At 41.2% G+C, this 22,607-nt stretch overlaps 1 protein-coding gene across 2 annotated transcripts in view; it reads right to left on the minus strand.

Annotated features, from left to right (window-relative positions):
• MTR (5-methyltetrahydrofolate-homocysteine methyltransferase) overlaps nucleotides 1-22,607 on the minus strand; it is a 152,101-nt gene that overhangs the window by 36,463 nt on the left and 93,031 nt on the right. The window contains exons 21-24 of one of the 2 annotated variants that reach the window (XM_062210681.1): nucleotides 22,003-22,106; nucleotides 20,552-20,653; nucleotides 11,748-11,815; nucleotides 10,608-10,728 (exon numbers count right to left, since the gene is read on the minus strand). In XM_062210681.1, the coding sequence (XP_062066665.1) occupies nucleotides 10,608-10,728; nucleotides 11,748-11,815; nucleotides 20,552-20,653; nucleotides 22,003-22,106 (395 nt within the window). Of the gene's footprint in view, nucleotides 1-10,607; nucleotides 10,729-11,747; nucleotides 11,816-20,551; nucleotides 20,654-21,998; nucleotides 22,107-22,607 lie in introns of both variants that reach the window. The other variant, XM_062210680.1, reaches the window with a different exon arrangement.

Consider the following 22,607-nt stretch of genomic DNA (forward strand, 5'->3'; position numbering starts at 1 on the left):
GCTTGCTCTCTCTCTCTCTCTCCTCCACTCCAACTCTGCCTTTCAAATAAATAAATAAATCTTAAAAAAAAAAAACAAGAGAATATTAAAAGTGAATATACATGTGAGTGTATTTTTTGTTAAAGATTTACTTATTTGAAGTCTGAGTTCCAGAGATAGAAGAAGAAAGAGACAGAAAATCTTCCATCCACTGGTTCCCTCCCCAAATGGCTACAATGACCAGGGCTGAGCCAACCCAAAGCTAGCAGTCAGGAGTTTCATCCAGGTCTCCCAGTTGGGTGCAGGGACTTAAGGACCTGGGCCATCCTCTGCTGCTTTCCCAGGCACATTAGCAGAAAGCTGGATCAGAAGTGGAGCAGCATCTTCTACTGCTTTTCCCAGGCCATTAGCAAGGAGCTGGATCAGAAGTGGAGCAGCCAGGACAGAGACCAGCACCCATATGGGATGCTAGAATCGCAGGCAGCAACTTTTCCTATACCACAGCACTGACCCCAAGTGTATTTTTAATAAGCTTCTCAGGGAAGCCTCTAAAATTTCACACCTAATGAATCAGCAAAGCTGATGACACTTCTCCTGTCCCCTGTTCCTAAGAGGATCACCATTCATGAAAAGAAGAGAAGAACTTAAGGCATAATCCACAAAGTGAACTGCCACATGGTCATTCAACCATCAGCCAGTGAGCGCCAGAGACATCTTTTGGACTGGGAGGCTAGGGTACAGAGAAGCAGCAAAAGTCAGATGACGGCTCTAGAGCAATTAAATGAACTCCGCTCCTCCTGAGGACCCATTTTGTGCACAGTGTTTGCTCAGGAATTGAAACCTTGAAGATATGTTGAGTATTCTGCCAGAGGAAGGATTTTCAAACCATAAGAAAAGTTACAAAGAAGCTGCTGTTCCCACTGTCAAAACAGACCATAAGTCTGACACAATCTGTTTCCAATTCTTTTGGATAATAACCTCTTTGACCAAACCAATGTACTTCAATCTACATTCTACATAAAATGTATATTCTGCAAGGAAGCATTATTTTAAACCTGACAACACTTTCACTTAAAAAGAACTATATAAATTTAGATTTTAAAATCAATACAATTAATATTTCTTAAGAATTCAAAGGTTCTCAGTCAATTGTGGTCAATTCTCTCTTCGATGATCTTCTGAACAAGGGCACTAAGAAGAAACGGACAGATTCTACTATTTAAAAACATCAGTGAAAGCAAACTGCTACTCTTCAACATAAAAACTGGCAATGCTTGATGACCAGAGGCATGAAATTTGAGTTCAGTCAGCCATTAAAAGTGTTCTTGGCTTACTTATAAAATAATTTTATATTGATCCACTTTCTTCCTTTTCCAGCTAGATGAAGACTTCTTTCTGAAGTATGAAAAGATGCAAAACATTGGAATCTCTTTTTCCTATACAGTAGAAGCAATGGGCTAGATGATGAGGATGAATCTGAAATCGTACCTCTGCTAAGCCACTCACAGAATCTAGGATTTAATTAGTCACTTCCCAAACTTGCCAAATGGGCATGATGTTAACCTCAGAGGAATTTGTTTTTGAACACTGTGAATAAGAACAGGTACTCTAAGCATTTATGTCATAACATTCTCCATTCTAGAATTAATTTAAGTTCTTTTATATAACTACAGCATGATCAACATTTAAAATATGGATGAACAAAATAAGAGAAAGGAAAAATAAAGATATAGAAATTGACATAACCTGATTCATTCATTCACTTCTAAATGAGGTTCATGACAAGACATTCTTTAAAAAAAAAAAAAAAAAGATTTATTTATTTATTTGAAAGAGTTACACAGAGAGAGGAGAGGCAGAGAGAGAGGTCCTCTGTCCGATGGCTCACGCCCCAGATAGCTGTAACGGCCGGAGCTGTGCTGATCTGAAGCCAGGAGCCAGAAGCTGGAAACCCCCCTACCCCACCCCCCCGCCCCGGGTCTCCCACACGGGCGCAGGGGCCCAAGGACTTGGGCCATCCTCCACTGCCTTCCCAGGCCATAGCAGAGAGCTAGACCGGAAGAGGAACAGCCGGGACCAGAACCGACGCCCACATGGGATGCCAGCGCTTCAGGCCGGGGCGTTAACCCGCTGCGCCACAGCGTTGGGCCCAGACAAGACATTCTATACCCAGGCCTCACTTCTAGGCTACCCTGTGGTCAACGCAAAGAGGAAAATAAAATCACTTACATAATTTGGTACACCTTACTTCATAGTACTTAAAAGAAAAACTCATAAAACTAACTCTATCTTGGAGCAATTTAACTTCCTGTTGAATTCTCCATGATACCTAAGAAATAATTTTAAAAGCTATTCTGAAGTTATTGGCTATAAGTCAGTTAAAAGTCAAAGCTAACTGATAGAATTTATATCCTGAAGTAGTTCTGGAGTTAATGTAAGCACATTTCCATTAAATTAATTTTTACTTTGTAATATCAAAATCATCTATATATTTTAAATAGGAGAATATTCCATTTTCTATACTCATAGCTACAGGTTAAAAGGCACACTCCAAGCATATTTTCATATATATCACTCATATTCTAGTTTGTGACACCCAAACTTTACATACTACAGATAAGAGAATATTTGGTTTTACGTTCTCTAATAGCTACAGGTTTAAAGAGGATACTCTAAGCATATTTTTACCCATGTTTGACTCCAAATCTCAACAACCCTTTCAACTTCTGCAAGGATCCATCCACTAAAGACAGACTTAACAGTGGTTTTGAATGTTTTGGGCTTCTGAGACACTCAAACTCCTACTAAAGCTGGCTCTCCTAGAAAACAGTTTTCTTAAATAGTATAAATGAATCATTAAGAATAAAGCAGAATACCCAATTTTTTAAAACTACTTAGGGAGGAGGGGTGTTTTTGATTGGCAATTAAGATGTCCCTTGGAAGTTCAAATCCCACATGGATTTGAGTCCTGAATCCACTCCCAATTTCAGTTTCCTGATAATGTGCACCCTAGGATGTAGCAGGTGATGGCTCAAATACAAGGGTCCCTACAACCCAGAAAGGAGACCAGGATTGAGTTCTTGGTTCTCAGCTGTGGCCTGGTCTAGCCCTGGCTATTTTAGATATTTGCGAAGTAAACACAGGGATATGAGATTACTGTCTCTCTATCTCCATGCCATTCCAATCAATAAAAATACATATTAAATAAAAGAATTTGCAATATTGGCATCCCATATGGATGCCAGTTAGAGTCCTAGTTGCTTCACTTTTGATACAGCTCCTGCCTGGGAAAGCAGCAGAAGATGGCCCAAGTATTTGCACCCCTGCACCTACATTGGAGACCTGGATGAAGCTCATGTCTCCTGGCTTTGGGCTGCCCTAGCCCTGGCCATTGCAGCCCTTTTGGGGAGTAAATCCCAAAGCCTTCTCTCTCTCTCTCTCTCTCTCTCTCTCTCTCTCTCTCTCTCTCTCTCTCTCTCTCTCTCCCTGTATGTGTTTGTGTGTGTGCATCTTCTTCACTCTCTCTTTCAAATATATAAATAAATCTTGAAAAAAAAGTTTTTAAATTAAAAATAATTTAAAGTATATCCAAGAGGCCAGATTTGTTGGCAAAACAGGTTAAGTCACCACCTACAATGCCAGCATCCCATATGGGTGGACTGTTCAAGCCCCAGATAGTCCACTTCTGATCCAGCTCCCTGTTAATGTGCCTGGGAAAGTAGCAGAAGATGGCCCAAGTACTTGGGTCCCTGCAGCCATGTAGGAGACCCAGATGAAGTTCCTGGCTCCTGGCTTTGGCCTGGCACAGCCCTAGCCATTGTGGCCACTTGGGGAGTCAACCAGCAGATAGAAGATCACTCTATCTCTCCTTCTCTCTATCTCTTTAACTCTTTCAAATAAATAAAATAAATCTTTTTTTTTTTAAAAAAGAAAAGTATGTCCAAATGGTCAATATATACATACATAGGAATAGTTGCTAAACTATTAATCAGCAGAGAAATGTAAGTGGAAACCAGATATTACTATATCCACTAAAATGCAGAAAATTAAAAAGAATGCAGAAAAATCAGAATTCTCATAATTGTAGGTGGGACTATAAACTGTTACAATCACTTTCAAAACCATCTGGCAATAGGTAAAGAAGATCGTATGTATATCTTATGAGTCAGTAATTCTGCTTCTGTACAGAAATATACACAAACAGGCATTAAACTAATACATAAAAATGTTCATAGCAGCATTATTTGTGATAGGCCAAAACTGGAAAATCCAAACGTCTACCAACAGTAGCAAGGATACATAATTCTAGTATATTTTCAATGGAATGCTACACTGAAAACACTCACACACGTTAAAAAAAAAAAAAAAACCTACTGCAACACAGTTGGGTCTCAGAGACATGATGGTGAACAAAAGAAGCTAGATACAGAATACATACGACAAGAATCTATGAGGCTGGCATAGTGACACAGCAGGTAAAGCTGCCACTTGCAATGCCAGCATCCCATATGGGTGCCAATTCGAGTCTCAGCTGCTCCAATTCCAATCCAGCTCCCTGTTAATGTGCCTGGGAAAGCAGCAAAGGATGGCCCAGGTCTTTGAGTCCCAACACCTAAGCAGGAGACCCAGAAGAAGCTCCTGTTTTCTGGCTTTAGACCGGCTCAGCTCTAGCTGTTGTGGCCATTTGGGCAGTACACCAGCTGAAGGAAGATCTCTGTCTCTCTCTGTAACTTTGCCTCTCAAATAAAATAAATACATCTTTAAAAAACAAAAAAAATAATATTTATATAAAAATGAAATGTAGGTGCTGGCACTGTGGCATGAAGGTTAAGCCTCCACCTGCAGTGCTGGCATCCCATATGAGTGCCAGTTCAAGTCCCAACTGTTCCACTTCTAATCCAGCTCCCTGCTAATGTGCCTGGGAAAGTAGCAGAAGATGGCTCAAGTGCTTAGGCCCTTGCTTGCTACCCATGTGGGAGACCCAGATAGAGTTCCAATGGATAAATCTTTTTTTTTCTTTTTTTTAAAACTTTATTTTAATAAATAAATTTCCAAAGTACAACTTTTGGATTATAGCAGCTTTTTCCCCCCATAACCTCCCTCCCACACGCAACCATCCCAACTCCCACTCCCTCTACCATTCCATTCACATCAAGATTCATTTTCAATTATCTTTATATACAGAAGATCAATTTAGTATATACTAAGTAAAGATTTCAACAGTTTGCACCCACACAGAAACAAAGTGTAAAGTACTGTTTGAGCACTAGTTATACTGTTAATTCACACAGTACAATACATTAAGGACAGAGATCCTACATGGGGAGTAAGTGCACAGTGACTCCTGTTGTTGATTTAACAACTGACACGCTTATTTATGACGTCAGTAATCACCCGAGGCTCTTGTCATGAGCTGCCAAGGCTATGGAAGCCTCTTGAGTTTGCCAATTCTGATCTTACTTATACAAGGCCATAGTCAAAGTGGAAGTTCTCTCCTCCCTTCAGAGAAAGGTACCTCCTTCTTTGATGGCCCCTTCTTTCCACTGGGATCTCACTCACAGAGATCTTTCATTTAGGTCATTTATTTTGCCACAGTGTCTTGGCTTTCCATGCCTGAAATACTCTCATGGGCTTTTCAGCTGGATCTGAATGCTTTAAGGGCTGAGTCTGAGGCTAGAGTGCTGTTTAGGACATCTGCCATTCTATGAGTCTGTTGTGTATCCCGCTTCCCATGTTGGATCATTCTCTCCTTTTTAATTCTATCAGTTAGTATTAGCAGACACTAGTCTTATTTATGTGATCCCTTTGACACTTAATCCTATCATAATGATCAATTATGAACTGAAACTGATCACTTTGACTAGTGAGATGGCATTGATACATGCCACCTTGATGGGATTGAATTGGAATCCCCTCGTACGTTTCTAACTCTACCATTAGGGGTAAGTCCGATTGAGCATGTGCTGAATTGTACATCTCCTCCCTCTCTTATTCCCACTCTTATATTTAACAGGGATCACTTTTCAGTTAAATTTAAATACCTAAGAATAATTGTGTGTTAATTAAAGAGTTCAACCAATGTATTAAGTAGAACAAAAAAATACTAAAAGGAATAAAGTAGTAAAACAAAAACAAACAAAAAAAGATGAACTGTAGGCAAAACCAACCTATAGTAATGGAAGACAGAACGATTGATTACTTTTATGGGAAAAGATGACTGGGTGGCGATCCCAGCAAGGTTCCCAAGAGACCATTAATGTTCTACTTCGTGATGTGGGGAATGGTTATTTTAGTAAAAACTTATTGAGTCATACACCTGTGTGACTTGGGTACTTTTCTGTTTGGCTGTTATACTTCTGTAAAAGTAAATAAGAACTTCTCAAATAAGAACTTGCTGAAGAAAGACTCTTGTTCAGTTTGGGGGATGTTAGACTCAAGTCTTGGATGCTGTGGGACAACGTGCTTTTGTTTTGTTTCTGGTAAGGTTTTTGTTTTGTTTGTTTTTAATTTATTTGAAAGGCAGAGTTATAAAGAGAGGAAGGGAGACAAAGACAGAGACAGAGAGAGATCTTCCATCCACTGGTTCACTTCCCAAATGGCTGCAACAGCTGGGACTAGGCTAAGCCAAAGCCAGGAGCCTGGCGCTTCTTTCAGGTCTTCCACAAGTGAAGCAAGGGCCCAAGCACTTGGGCCATCTTCTATTGCTTTCTCAGGCACATTAGTAGGAGTTGGATCAGAGGCAGAGCAGCCAGCTCTCAAACCAGCATCCAAATGGGATACCTGAGTCTCAGGGAGAGGCTTAACTGCCACTCCACAACGTCGGCCCCCAGGACTGCTCCAGCACCACAGTGAAGGAGATGGCTCCTGGAAAACACCGCTACTGGCTTTTATTTTCCAAATAATTTTCCAGAAACTACAATGGGCACTGAGAGAAGAGAATCAGAAAAATCAGAGCTCATCTATAAAGCTGGAGAGTTAGAAGAAACTCTGGGAAGTCATGGGACCCATGACTTTTTTTTACAGTTTCACAATGAGAACAGATAGTTTGCAATCATTGAAGACACAATGAGTGATGTTTTATCTTAATCATTCTAACTTGATAATCACTAAAGAATTTATATATAATTCTTAAGAGGCTAATCTTGTCAGCGATATATCCTTAGTGGCCAATCATGTTGCTTTTGAATGGCTTTTTGTTTTCTGTAATCTCTGAGGTGTAAGAGATAGAACAGAATGAAATATCTGGTCAAGTTCCAACTTGCCAAGTAATAAATTCCTGATCCTGAACTTGAGTGTTACGTAGCCTACTATATAAAAAATTTATTTTGAAGCCAACATCACATGTATATAACTCATAATGCATTTTAATGCATCTGCTCATTTAAATATTTATTCTACTTTACAACTGTGATTTTAAAAGGTCCTCATTCTGCCAATAGCCTATAGATTCTTTTGTCATTCTCTTTACTAAGCTTGTCATCAATTACCCAAGATTATACTCATCAAAATAACAGTTATTGGAGCCAGCATTGTAGAACAGCAGGTTAAGCTGTTGCCTGCAGCACTGGCATCCCAATATGAGTACCAGTTTGAGTCATGGTTGCTCTGCTTCCAATCCAGCTCACTGCTAATGGCCTAGGAAACCAGTGGAAGATGGCCCAAGTACTGCCACCTGCCACCCACATGTGAGTCCCAGATGGAGATCCAGGATCCTGGCTTTGGCCAGTCCCAGTCCCACCAGTACAGCCGTTTGGGGAGTGAATCAGAGAAGATTCATATTCTCTCATTCTCTCTCATTCTCTCTCTCTCTCTCTTTCTTTCCAACTCTGCCTTTCAAATAAATAAAATCTTTAAGGGGAAAAAAAATCCCAGTTATCAACATTTGGTCCCCTAAGAACAGTTCTGTCACATATCCTACTAGTATATATGCTCTTTGTGGAAAAACAAACCCAGTTTTCTGATGTAAGCACTAATAGTCCAATTATGGCGTCATTTGAGTACCAAAAGAAGAGAATGAGTAAAAGATACAAAACATGTGGCTACTTGCAAAATTGATCCTTTCAAACTATAAATGGTATGATGGATAATTTTATGGGCAAGCTTGCCTAGTCCTTGGTATGCAGTTTGTGGTTAAGCTGCAATCTAAATTATGTTGTGAAAGTACTTATGTAGATGTGATTAACATTTCAGTAGTAGACTGAGTAAAGCAAATTACCCTCCATAACATCAATGTGACTCATTAACCACTAAAAGGCCTTAAAAGAAGGTCCCAGGGCCGGCACTGTGGCACAGCAGGTAAGGTACCACCTGTGATGCTGGCATCTGATATGGGCACCAGTTCGTGTTCTGGCTGCTCTACTTCTGATCCGGGTCCCTGCTACTTGCCTGGGTAAAGCAGCAGGAGATGTTCCATGTGCTTGGGCCCCTGCTACCCATGTGGAAGACCTGGAAGAAGCTCCTGGATCCTGGCTTTGGCCTGGTTCAGTCCCAGCTATTGCAGCCATATGAGGAGTGAACCAGTAGATGGAAGAGCTCTTTCAATCTCTCTCTCTCTCTCCTCTCTCTCCCTCTCTCTCTCTCTCTCTCTCTCTCTCTTTGTCTGTGTAACTCTGACTTTCAAATAAATAAATAAAGACTAAGGGCCCCCATCAAGTCCCTATACATGCTCTCAAGAAAGAAGGCATACTTTTTATTTTTTTTTAAATTTATTTGACAGGTAGAGTTACAGACAGTGAGAGGGAGAGACAGAGAGAAAGGTCTTCCTTCCATTGGTTCACTCCCCAAATGGCTGCTACAGCCAGCCAGGAGCCAGGTGCTTCTTCCCGGTCTCCCATGTGGGTGCAGGGACCCAAGCACTTGGGCCATCCTCCACTGCCCTCCCGGGCCACAGCAGAAAGCTGGACTGGAAGAGGAGCAACCGGGACTAGAACCGGTGCCCATATGGGATGCCGGCGCTGCAGACGGAGGATTAACCAAGTGAGCCACAGTGCTGGCCCCGAAAGAAGGCATTCTGTCTTCAGACTGAAGAGGCAACATCCACTCTTCCCTTGGTCTCCAGCTAGATTTCAGCCTTGCCAACCCCCACAATCACATGAGCCCATTCCTGAATATATCTATCAATTTGTATATAAACTCAACCTCTTGGTTCTATTTCTATGAACAACACTGACTAATACAAATAGCTCAACAGTTGTTTCTAGTGTGAAAGGAATTCTGGAATTCCTATGACCAAACCTCTATTATATTTTTGCACCAGAAAAGTAAACTGGGGACCAACGTTTTGGCACAGTGAGAAGTTGCCACCTAAATGCCAATATCCAGTCAGCTGGATCCCTAGCTGGTCTACTTTCTAACCAGCTCCCTGCTAATACACTTGGGTAAGCAGCAGAAGACGACCCAAGTACCTGGGCCCCTGCCACCCATATGGGAAACCCGGCTGAAGCTGCTGGCTTTGGTCTAGCCAGCCAAGGATGTTGTGGTCATCTGGGGAATGAACCAGTAGATGGAAGGTCTCTCTTTCTCTCTGCATATCTCTGCCTTTCAAATAAATAGGGCTGGCACTATGGAATAGTAGGCCAAGCCTCCACCTGAGGCACCATCATCCCATATGGGCACCAAATCGTGTGCCAGCTACTCCTTTTCCAATCCAGATTTCTGCTTATGGCTTGGGAAAGCAGTGGAGGATGCCCAAGTGCTTGGTCCCCTGCACCCATATGGGAGATGCAGGAGCAGCTCCTGGCTCCTGTCTTTAGATCATCTCAGCTCTGGCTGCTGCAGCAATTTGGGGAGTGAACCAGCAGATGGAAGACTTCTCTCTCTGTCTCTCTCGCTCTTTCTCTCTGTAACACTACCTCTCAAATGAATAGTGAAAATAAACAGATAAACAAATCTTAAAAAAAAAGTAAAGTAGATGCTATGGAATCATCAAATTCAATGCTTCAGCTTTCTAGTGTCCCCCATCAAAGTAAACAATGTGTGGCATAAAGAATGTATCATAAAAAGTCTAGTGCCCATAATCAATACATCTCTTCTCAAGTATCACCAGGAGCATGATCCTAAGAAAAACCTGAGACACCAAATAATGATCACATGATCACATTTGAACTTTCTTCTCTTTACAGCTCCTAGCCCAAAAAGTTCCCCTTTCAGAAACAATTCTCCAGAGTGATCCTTCAGTTCATTCTAGCTGGATGAGTTTTCTATTTGTTCAAAGGATCTTGTAACTATTCAGATATCTGCTTCAAGACAGAGTGGACAAAAGTTCAAGCAACATCTTTGTGCCAAAAAATACAGCTTCTCTACTCAGTTTGATTTCAAGAGTGTTGAGTTTAGGAGAATTCCTAGGAACTAAACAGAAAATTAAGACTAAGAAAAAAGATAACGGTAAGCCAGAAGAATAAAAAAGAAAGGCCAAAGGCATCCAGAAAAGACCAAAAAGTCACAGAGTGTATGCTCCAAAAGAGTGTACACAGAGTGTATGCTCCAAAAGTATTACAGCTTTTGCACCAGTGAAGATGGGAAATGTGCTCAGCATAAGGAACAAAAAACAAAGCAAAATTTATCACTGTTTTTAAACATTGGCACTTAAGAGAATTTAAATGAGCAAAAAGCTCATTAGCATGACTTACCTAGAGGTGGTTGCTCCTCCAATCAATAATGGAATCTTTATAGCTAATCTCTCCATTTCCTTGGCAACAAAAATCATTTCATCCAGGGAAGGAGTGATGAGTCCTGACAGGCCAATTATATCTGTTATTTAAAAAAGGAAAAAGATTAAAAAGGACAATGAGAAGGGATGATATAATAAGACTCATTTTTTAAACTTTGTAATAAAGACCACAAGGTCTAACAACAATTCTCGATTTCTGTTTCTAAGACATTTTTTTCTGATTGGGGAATTTCAATTTCTTGTTTGCTTTTGTTAGTAAACAGAATTTAGAACTTTTAAGTTGCAAGAATGAACTCACCAAGTTTTAAGAAGTCATACAATACAAGACCTCTCTCTCTCTCTCTGCCTCTCCTCTCTCTCTGTAACTCTTTCAAGTAAATAAATAAATAAAATCTTAAAAAAAAAAAAAAAGATAGCCCTAGTTCATGAATTGTCAGACTTGAATATGTTCCAGTTTTCAAAGAAACAAAAAATGATTACACACAGGGGGAAAAAAATCTAATACAACCATTCTCTTATAACAAGCTGGCCCTATTCTACTCATCTAGAGGTTGAAAGGAGTCCCATGGGGTCTGGCAAATCAGGTTAAGCCACTGTCTGCAGTGCCAGCATCACATGTGGTACCAATTCGAGTCCCAGCTGCTCCACTTCTGACCCACCTGGGAAAGCAGCAGAGGATGGCCCAAGTACTCAGGCCGCTGCACCCACATGCAGAAGAAGCTCCTGGCTCCTGGATTCTGGCTCCTGGCTCCTGGCTTTAGCCTGGCCCAGCCCCAGCCATTGCAGCCATTTGGGGAGTGAACCAACAGATGGAAAATACCTCTCTCTCTCTCTCTCTCTCTCTCTCTCCCTCTCTATTGGACTCTGACTTTCAAATAAATAAATACATCTTAAAAAAAAAAAAAAAAGAGTTCCACAGTCATGATGCCCCTCTCTCATTTCCCAATGTAACTGGCCACAACAGCCCCATGCAGGAGCTGGCACTTCTATCTCAGGGTCCCATGGATTCTACCTGGGCTGGGACATTACTATTTACTGACAGAGGGACTCTTAGGGAAATGATATGTAGTAAAATGTCCAAAGTATAGTCACACAATACCTGCTTTGTGGTCAAGAGCAGCTTTCAGTATCTTATCACAGGGAGTCATGACTCCTAAATCAATAACTCTATGGCACAAAATGAGATGAGAGAAAATTAACGAGAATCCATTAAAGACAAAGCTGAAATGAACATTTTTAAAATTTATGTCATTAAAAACTGTTCTAATGTAAACTGGAATCACAACAAAATGCTCATTAAATATGAACCAACACTACCACTGTCAGCCACATTGATTAGGCACTGAGTATATTCAAGCACTATGCTCAACTTTTAGAACGGCTTTACTGAGGTATAATTCACACTCCATATAATTCAACCATATAATGTGTATAATTCAGTGGTTTCTGTTATTTTCTAACTGGTAAAATATACATTATTTTTCATTTTAAGCATTTTTAGGTGTAAAATTCAGTGACATTGATTACAGTTACAATGTTGCACAACCATCACCACTATTTACTTCCAAAACTATTTTATCACACCAAACAGAAACACTGTATCTATCAAGCAATAACTCTGGTTTCTTTCTTCCAACTCTGCCTGTAACTCAGCTCCTGGTAACCTCTACTTTCTATCTTTATAAATCTCCCTAATCTAGATATTTCACATAGAAATCAAAGTATTTGTAGAACCATAAAGTATTTGTCCTTCCATATTTGGTTTATTTCACTTAGCACAATGTATTCAGTGTCCATGTCAGAGTTCCATCCTTTTTTAAGGATGAATGTTGATCCATTCATTTGCTGAAAGACACTCGGGTTGTTCCCCCTAAGTTTTTTGAATAAGCCATCTCATTTACCCTTCATAGCAACTCTTAGATGAAAATACATCTGTTGCCCCATTTTAATGAGGAAGGGCCTAAAAAAGTTAAGCAACTTGTCCAGTCCCACAACTAATTCAGTCCTAGAAGCTAAATCAGTATTTGACACCAAAACCCACTATTTTATCCATTTAGGATATTTAAAAAATCTTGGGAAAGCTGCTTAATAAGTATCTGTTAAAACATGAAAGTCAATGAGGAGGTCAGTTCCTGCACAGGAAGAGCTGATGATGGGGAAATCTGGCTTCTTAAGGCAAGGCAAGGCAAGGGAGAAAAACTCAGGGGGCAGGTCAGCAAGAAAGGGGGACAAGACTTAAGGAAAGACAGACTCTAGATGGACACACACACACACACACACGAGAGAGAGAAAGAGAGACAGACACTGGGGCAAAAAAAACCCCAAAAAACAAACAAAAAAAAAAACACTGGAGCATAGGCTGAGAAAACAAAATAATGCCAGAGGAACCTCAATTAATGAAGGAGAAACCCTCCTGGAACTCAGAGGAAAGGAATGTCTGCCATGGAAAATGTCCTCTGTATGACTGTTGCCTATTTTAGATTAAGAGAGCACCCACAGTCAGTCATTTTTAGAATGTAAATTTGTTATGAGCATTTGTTAAAAGCTGTTTTAAAAATTATAGCATTCAGGGCTAGCACTGTAGCACAGCAGATAAAACCGCTGCCCATGGCAGCAGTATCACATATGAGCAACAGTTCGAGTCCCAGCTACTCTTTCGATCCAGCTCCCTGCTAATGTACCTGGGAAAGAGGCAGAAGACGACCCAAATACTTGCGCCCCTATACCCATGTGGGAGACCAAGAAGAAGCTCCTGACTCCTGGCTTCGAATCGGCCCAGCTCCAGCTGTTGTGGCCATTTGGAGAGTGAACCAGCAGATGGAAGATTTCTCTGTCTATGCCTCTGCCTTTCTTTCTGCCTTTCAAATAAATAAATCTTTTAAAAACATTACAGCATTCATTCCCACCTATTTTATGATGTCAACAATTCTTAAAATTAAATAGGCATAAATGTTTAAATAAAAACAAAGAATGCTTAATAGCTACTGGAAGACACTCAAACATGTCATATCAGCTGGTAATCAGTTGCTGGACACCTGGGCTACAAGGAGACTTATTTCTCACTGTATGCCCTCCTATCCTGTTGGATTTTTAGTTTGTTTCTACATTACATATTTTTGTAAAGATCTATTTATTTGTTTGAAAGGCAGAGTTACAGAGAGGCAGAGAGAGAGAGAGAGAGAGAGAGGTTATTCCATCCACTGGTTCACTCCCCAGATGGCCACCAACGGCCAAACTGCGCAGATTCAAAGCCAGGAGCCAGGAGCTTCTTCCAGGTCTCCCACATGGGTGTGGGGGCCCTATGACTTGACCATCTTCCACTGTTTTCCCAGGCCACAGCAGAGAGCTGGGTCGGAAGTGGAGCAGCAGGGACTCAAACCGGTGCCCATCCGGGATGTTGGCACTGCAGGTGGCAGCCTTACCTGCTATGCCACAGCACCGGTCCCCCACATACCTTTTTTAAAAGGATTTTTAAAAAATTAGCAGATATGGAATCTGTGGTAAAAGGTAAGACAATTTCAAATCAATAACTATATTCAGCATTATTAGTGCTAATCCAGGAGCAAATACTGGAGGTGCTAATGATGTATAACCACTGAGGTTTTAACAGGAGTAAAATGCTACCACAATACCTTTTGAAAATAACATATTGAAGAACATCCAGTAAATGCATTTTTTTGTTAAACAATGATTAAGTATAGAACAGCTGCATATAAAACTAGGCAAAATAGTATACTGCTTTTAAATCAAGACAAAAAGGCATACTTTTTTTTCAACACTGCAAATATTTCTAAAATTCAATTAAAAGGGGTCAGCAATGTGGCATAGCAGGTTAGGCCTTTGCCTGCAACGCTGGCATCCCATATAGGCACTGGTTCAAGTACCAGATGTTCCAGTTCCAATCCACCTCCCTGCTAGTGTGCCTGGGAAAGCAGCAGAAGATGATCCATCCAAGGGGCTTGGGCACCTGCAGTCATGTGGGAGACCTGGAAGAAGTCCCTGGCTCCTAGCTTCAGTTTGGCCCACCCCTGGCAGTTGCAGCCATTTAGGGGAGTGAACCAGTGGCTAAAAGACATATCTTTCTCCCTCCCTCCATCTCTCCCTCCCTCCCTCCCTCTCTCTCTTTCTCCCTCCCCCCCCCCCCCTTCCTGCCTCCCTCTCTGTCTCTGTAATTCTACCTTCCAAGTAAGGCAAAAATAAATCTTAAAAAAAAAATTAAAAATCATCTGTTTGGTAGCAAGAAATCATCTTGCTCCTACTGCTTTTTCTTTTTTTCAGCACTGGTTCTTTCAAGAACATCTCATATGCAGGCAGGTTTGCCTTACTTGAGAAAGAGCAAAGGGACTGTTGTGGCTGGAACAGTAACCAGGAAGGAGAAAGCTGTGGGTGATGAATTCAAAGAGAAGGAGCAGACAAGTGCCTGCAGATTGCACATCAGAATCACCAGAGGAGTGGTTTTCAAAATCAAACTAAATCTTGGACGCCATCTCCAGAGACTGCAATTAAATTGGCCATAGGTGGGGCCCAAGCAGCTCCCAGGTTGAACCACAGATGGAGAGTCTTGAAGGCTACTACAAGCGCTCCGGACTTTAGTGAGAGAGAAGGGAAGTCAGCGAAACATGTAAACCATGGAGCAAGAAATCTGACAAAAGTTTTAATAGATTCACTCTGGACTGGAAAACAGTGCAGGGTAGAAGCAGAGAGAGGCTGCTGCAGAAACCCAGGCAGGAAGCTGTGTAGATGGTGAAAAGTGGTCAGGTCCTAGAAACACTGAGAGTAGAACTGTGGATCACATGTGGGATATGAGAGAACAGAGGAGTTCAAGACGACTCCAGGGGTTTTCTTTGAGTGGTAAAGCTGGAGTTGTCATTTACTGAAACAGGGAGAGAGAGGTGTTCACAAGATGTTGGTGATCAGCTCAGTTTTAAAATATTAAGTTTGAGATTTCTTTAGATATCCAAATGGAGCCCTCAGATAGTCAAGTCTGGAATTTTGGGGATAAACCCAAACCGGAGGTCAAATGGTGACCTGTCAGATTATTAAATGACAATAAAATCATGAGACTGGAAGAGAAGATGCAAGCCCAACATTGCCCTTGACAGGGTAGACTCCTGTCAGCTGCATCACTGAAAATGTAGAACCTCAAGTCTTGACCTACCTTAATCAGATGTAATCAGTTCCCATGTTTAGGGAACTAGAGAACAGAATGACAGCCATTGGTAAGTGAGCAAAGAAGTGGACTGAGAACAGTGAGTGAGGAGACTTGGATGCAAGCTCAGTTTCCATCTGAGTAGCCTACCTCCAAAGAAGTCTTATTGAAGAAACGGTCACTTATACCACTGACTGTAAGAGCACTTCCCAACCTTTTCCACACAGAGAAAATAATACTGTGGTGCTGAGACACACAAAGGAGGCTGCTCACAGCCCTAGGCAACCAAGTTAGAATTCATGCTGCCCCGAGTTCCACTGAAAGGGATAGGAATTGTGTTTCTTGGCACATGAGTTGAGAAACTGCTGGCAAGCTCTGACTTAGAATGCAGAGTGAGTTAGAATATCAGTGCTAGAACGGAGGCTTTTATAGTGTTGCTACAGAATGACAAAGCATCCCAAGAGGATGTCTGAGCTGAATTCTCCAAAAAAATAAAGTAGATATTAGCTAGAATGAAGGCAACTGAAGGCAGTCTAGACAAGGGCTAGCATCATGAAGGTGCACAATTATGAACCTGCTCGAAGCCCCTAGGGAACATGGGTCCTGGCAAGGAGGGCATGGGCCAGATCAACCCCAAACATTCCCTCCCCTATACCTGCTTCCCCCACGTAGACCTCCATCCTCCTTGACTCTCCCTTGGTTTCCCTTTGTTACTCTGCACCATACCTCATGTCTATCGGCCTCTCCTTATATACATCCTTGCATTTTGCCATATTAGAGATTTCAAAGAATAAAAATGAAAGTTTCTTTCTAAAATACTTTCTAAAATACTTTTTTTTTTATTTGACAGAGTTATAGATAGTGAGAGAGAGAGACAGGGAGAGAGAGATCTTCCTTCCATTGGTTCACTCCCCAAATGGCTGCTACGGCTGGAGCTGCACCAATCCGAGCACTTAGGCCATCCTCCACTGCCCTCTCGGGCCACAGCAGAGAGCTGGACTAGAAGAGGAACAACCGGGACTAGAACCGTCACCCATATGGGATGTCGGCGTCGCAGGCAGAGGATTAACCAAGTGAGCCACAACACGGCCCTCTAAAATACTTTGAATAGAGGTATAAGTACAATAATTTCATTTGGGCTTCTAATTCAGAAAAAAATGTAAACTGCACTTAACGCTTTAGCAAAAGCATCCAATATTATTTAAGAATATATAGAATTTAGAAAATAAATACCAAAATATCAAACAAAAAGTCATTTTCCTTTCGAGGAGAAATTTAAAAGGAAAATGAACTGCATCTGCATCCTTTTAAGAAAGCAGATACTTGCTGTCCTTTAACCCTTTACTCACATTACTCTGTTAACTAAGGTAGGTGCAGTCTATCTGCTGCTCCTGCAATTCACATGATTTACCACTAGATGGCAGTGCCCTCCAAGTCTACAATTCCCATTCATGGTCTTCAATGGTTAAGTGGGTTAATAGGGTCTGCTGTCACATCTGCTTTAAAAACAATAAGCAAAACAAAACTGCAAGTTTCTGCTTTAAAAGCCTTTAAATAAATACTGTGAACATGTGAAGGTGTGCAAGAAAGATGGGATCAGTGTGCCCCAATAACTAACCTACTTTCCTCACTAAGCTGAATATTCTATTATACAAACCATTTTCATTCACACCTATTTGTTGCCTTTTTTTTTTTTTTACTCATACCATAAAATTATATTAAGAACAACTGGTCTGGGGCTGGCGCTGTGGCGCAGCGGGTTAATGCCCTGGCCTGAAGCGCCAGCATCCTACATGGGCACCAGTTCGAGACCCAGCTGTTCCACATCCAATCCAGCTCTCTGCTATGGTCTGGGAAAGTAGTAGAAGATGGCCCAAGTCCTTGGGCCCCTGCACTGCGTGGGAGACCTGGAAGAAGCTCCTGGTTACTGGCTTCAGATCGGCGCAACTCCGGTCACTGTGGCCAACTGGAGAGTGAACCATCAGATGGAAGACCTCTCTCTCTCCCTCTCTCTCTCTCTCAGTAGCTCTTTCAAATAAATAAACAAATCTTTAAAAAAAAAAAAAAAAAGAACTGGCCTTTCAAATACAAATATACCTCATTATCTTTTTCATCAGATCCGTATTTTCTAAAATGCTAGATGTGATATATAAATTTTGAAATTTCCATTGACATATCACACTTTTTCTTACCAATTCAACAGTGTGCATTTTCTGTTAAATACAGAAAGTCTCAATTTGTCTTTTTTAATCAAAAATTAAAATAACCAAGAATCTGATCAAAACATTTCTAAATATTCTAAATTATTTCTTAAAGGGAATCTAGAATAATCACATTAGACATTACAGTTAAGGTTCTTTGAAAGTATAAACACACAGACACACACACACACACACAAAAGTAAAGTGAAATAGTACAAAGTCCCAGCTTTTAGAATCAGAAGCCCTGAGCCTAGCCTGCTACTTATTAGCTGTGTGACCATGAAAAAAATCACTTAAGTTCTCTAAGTTCATTTCTCCATTTGTAAGTTGGGAAATGAAATAGCTCCAAAGCAGGCAGGGCAGGAAGAAAACCATGGAAAAAAAGGAAGGATCAAAGGAAAGAAAGTAAAGGAGCCACAAAATAGAAACAAAACCAGGAAAAAGAGAAAGAAATCACTGACATAAAAGCACTGTAGACTTTGTGAAATGGTACGCAAAAGTTAGGTATTAGCAGACCCCTGGTAAATTCATCCCTAGATCTATTCAAATCCTCAAATTTGCAAGTTCAATTGCATCATATCAGCTTCCCCACAAAACATCATTTCCTGTTTTTAGTTTCCTTCCCCACAGAGAAAACATTTTTATCATTTTGTGAGATTTACTGCATCAGTGACAAAAAGCCGGGAAAGAGGATTTGAAAGTGGATGGTCTGCTGGACTCACTCACTAGCTGGCTGATTCACACAAGCGCACCAGTGTCACGCTGCCACTCAGCAGAAGTGCACATTACTACATAAGGCATTTGTCTACTTGCTGACACTATAAAATGAAACTCATCAATGCAAGAGGCTATGTGTTATGAGATGTAAGCCAAAAGGCTTCTAGACTCTAATTAGGAAGTTTACATGTTCACTCATGTTTTCTGGGAAAAGAAATTCAAGTTTCATCAGAAAACATTCCCCCAGTAAGATTTATTGGCAAAGATAAGCAAACCTTCAGTGCAAAACACAGGACCTGGATGTGCTGCAGGAAAGCCCTGGGTTTAATAAGCAGCCTTCACAGCTTGACATTCAGTTCCAGTAGCACCCTGGAGCAATGCCGTAATTCTCCAGGGTCTCTTAAAATGTCTTTACTGAGAGGAAAAATATTCCTTAGTATGATGTTCCAAGATAATCATCCACTGATCAAAATAAATAATGCTAAAGCATGTAACAAAGATATCTCAAGAATCGCTTCTAGTGGCCAGTGATGTGGCACAGTGGGTTAATCCACTGCCTGCAATGCCAGCACCCCATATTACTGTTGGTTTGAGTCTTGGCTGCTCCACTTCCCATCTAGCTCCTTGCTAATGTGCCTGCAAAAGCAGGGGAAGATCACCCAAGTACTTAGACCACTACCAACCAGATGCTCCTGGCTTTAGCCTGGCCCAGCCCTAGCGATTGCAGCCATTTAGCAAGTAAATAAACTGACAGAAGGTCTCTCTTTCTCTCTCCTTCCTTCCCTTCCTCCCTCCCTCTCTCCCTCTCCCTCTGTCACTATAATTCTGTCTTTCAAATAAATAAATATTTTTTTTTTAAAAAAAGGAATTGCTTCTAGGAAGTTTACCTCCAAGTCACCTTCTTCAATGGTTCTTGTCTCAGTACCATGGTTGAATGAATAGTGGGCTATTTAGCCTGATAAACAGTAAACTTCATAAAAGGAGAAAAGTTGACTAAATTATCCGGTATCTTTAGCACACTGCCTACTAGATAGTAACTGACATAAATAATTATCAGTTGAATTGTATTTTTACTGATTGTGATGAATGCAAATGGAAACCAACAATACCAGGTTTCCATTTAACCAACCTTAAATTTAAGCAGAGATGGATAAAATGTTGGCATAAGAAGGGGGCTTAGAGTGATTGTCATCTGACAACAGAGAAGAGAATTCTCTAAGGAGCACAGTTATAGCTTACAGTCAGTTCTCTTCTAGAGAAGATCTAGATAGATCTAGAGAAAATAGCACACTGGAAAGTAACATTATTATGAATATTGATTCATTATAATGAGATATAGCAGAAAGGGGTTTTGCATATATATACAACATTCCAAAATTAACTTGAACATCACCAAGTAACACACAGGGTCCTGCAGTAGGCAAAGCATGAAGAAACATACAGACATGGCCTTCACATAAAATTCCACTTAGCCAAAGTCTTATAAGCTTTCAGCTCTAAAATCTGACAGTTTACGGAGAAGAAAAGTAGAATATGCTGACCACCATGAGTCACGGGGAGGAGCAGCTGAGCACAGATCCTGTGTGCCAATGTCAATTCCCAGGAAGCTGCTTGGTTGCTCTGACCCCACTACTGAATACATAATAGATAATTACCAACTTACTTTATTTGAAAAGCTGTGTTCATTACAGAAAACTTGAAAATATAGTTAACAAAAAGAAGTAAAACATAACCTTTAATATTTGCTGCCTCTCCCTCCCAATGAAGAATTACTCTGTTGAAATGCTTTCAGTTCTAGAGAGAAAGGAGGCTAAAGAAGGTGAGGTGGTAACTTACCTGAAATTATTGCAGCCAAGGACGACTCCAACAATGTTCTTGCCTATGTCATGAACATCACCTTTAACAGTAGCCAGCACAATGGTGCCTTGGTAAGGATCCTGGAAAGTAAGCCAGGCAGCTAAGCAGGCTGGGGTCACTAAGGGCAGATCACCCAGTTCTCCAGAGCCAGATAGGGAGTAGCACAGAAGGAATTTAATACAACCAGAACAACCTCGGACAGATGTGGAAACTCAACAGGGGGTCTGCAGGAAGACTGTGGTGCGCCTAAGCAGATCAAAGGAGGCCCATCTAGTAGGTTAGTCCAAGGGGCTTCAACTGAAATCATGGGTCCCATAACCCCAAACAACAGGTAAAACACAACACAGTCTCACAGCTGAAGACTATACCCTCAACTCCCCATAACTGCCTGCCAAATGTTTATTTTTAACAATAAAAGGAGAGGGAGAAGAGGGAGGGAGGAGTTGGTTAACTGCATATATTCCAGCAGAACCTGCAAATCCACCACACCAGCCCAGTGCAGAGGGCATGTGATTACCTTTCTGTTTATTTAATACGGTTCTTCTGTGCACTGCCAGCAGCCTCCTCCCTCACAAACAGAAAAAGACAAGTGGAATTTTATAAACTGTCTGGGCCATTCACAAACTCCAATCAATTTAAGAATTAAGAATGGAGCTATACGAGGTCAAAAAGAATGAGGCTGGTGCTGTGGTGTGGCAGGTAAAGCCGTTGCCTACAGTGCCGGCATCCCATATGGCTACCAGTTCAAGTCCCAGCTCCTCCATTTCCAATCTAGCTCTCTGCTATGGCCTGAGAAGGCAGAAGATGGCCCAAGTCCTTGGGCCTCTGTACCCATGTGGGAGACCCAGAAGAAACTACTGGCTCCTGGCTTCAGCCTAGCCCAGTCCTGGCCATTGTGGTCACTTAGAGAGTGAACCAGCGGATGGAAAATTCTCTCTCTCCCTCCCTCCCTGCCTCTCTCTCTCTCTCTCCCTTCTCTGTATTTCTGCCTGTCAAATGAACAAACATCTAAAAGAAAGTTCAAGGATTACTCTGGTGATACAGCCAGCAGGAATTAAACTGAATCCAGAAGTAATGCCAAGGACATTACCCGTACAGAGACAACAATGGGTGTTCCAAAAACAAACATAACTCCTTTTCCTCAGATCTTTGTAGTGATAGTGCCTACTGAAGAAATGAACCCATTTTGTCTGAAATCATAGGTTTTGACTACGATTATGACTCTACCAAAAATTTCATAAGATCAAATTTAAAAGAAAATCCCAGATATTATGCTAATTGGCAAATGAGACGGATGTCGGAGCATTTGCCTATTTTATAGTCAGTAATAAACACAGGCAAGCTTGACTGGCTCTAACCCTAACCCAACAAGAGTGTTCCACACCAACTTCTTAAATGGCCCACAGGCCTGGACAAAATGACTTACCTCTTCTTCTGCAGCATCATTAAGTCCTCTGTTAGCCTCTCTTTCTTGTTCCATGAAGGGGATAAGGTGGCCAACAGCCTTCTTCATGACACGAGCTGACTTTATAACCTGCGGAAAAAAGCAGAGTCAGGCATCTTCACCAAACTACAGGAGCTGCTAATGGCCACTGGGGAAACCTCAGCAGCTTAGAATGCAGGATTTGACCTCAGGCCAGCTCCATTGCAGGCTGCTTTTGTCAGTGAGCAGGACAAAGAACATGTTCCCTCCCTGTAAGAAGCCAATGAATGAGATACAGCAGAAAGAAAACAAGACCGAAAATAAAATGCTGCAATTTCAGGCCTGGGAGCCTCTGCTTGTTCTATTTTCCTCTGCCTAGAAAGCCCTCTAACACTTCTCCAAGTTCCACAAATCTTTCAGGTTCCAAACCTCTCCTCCATGAGCTCATTCCCAGCCTTCTCTTCTCAATCTCCAGCATTACAACTCACTTAAAACTAAGCCTTAAGCTTACACAAGAAGAGGGTAGTTTTTCATGGCCCTATCCTAGATAGTCAACATGTATTTCTCAACTGATGTGGTTAGTAGCTGCTACAAATCAAAAGAGTTCTGGTT

Source organism: Lepus europaeus, chromosome 14 (assembly GCF_033115175.1).
Source record: "Lepus europaeus isolate LE1 chromosome 14, mLepTim1.pri, whole genome shotgun sequence".
Classification (NCBI taxonomy): Eukaryota; Metazoa; Chordata; class Mammalia; order Lagomorpha; family Leporidae; genus Lepus; species Lepus europaeus.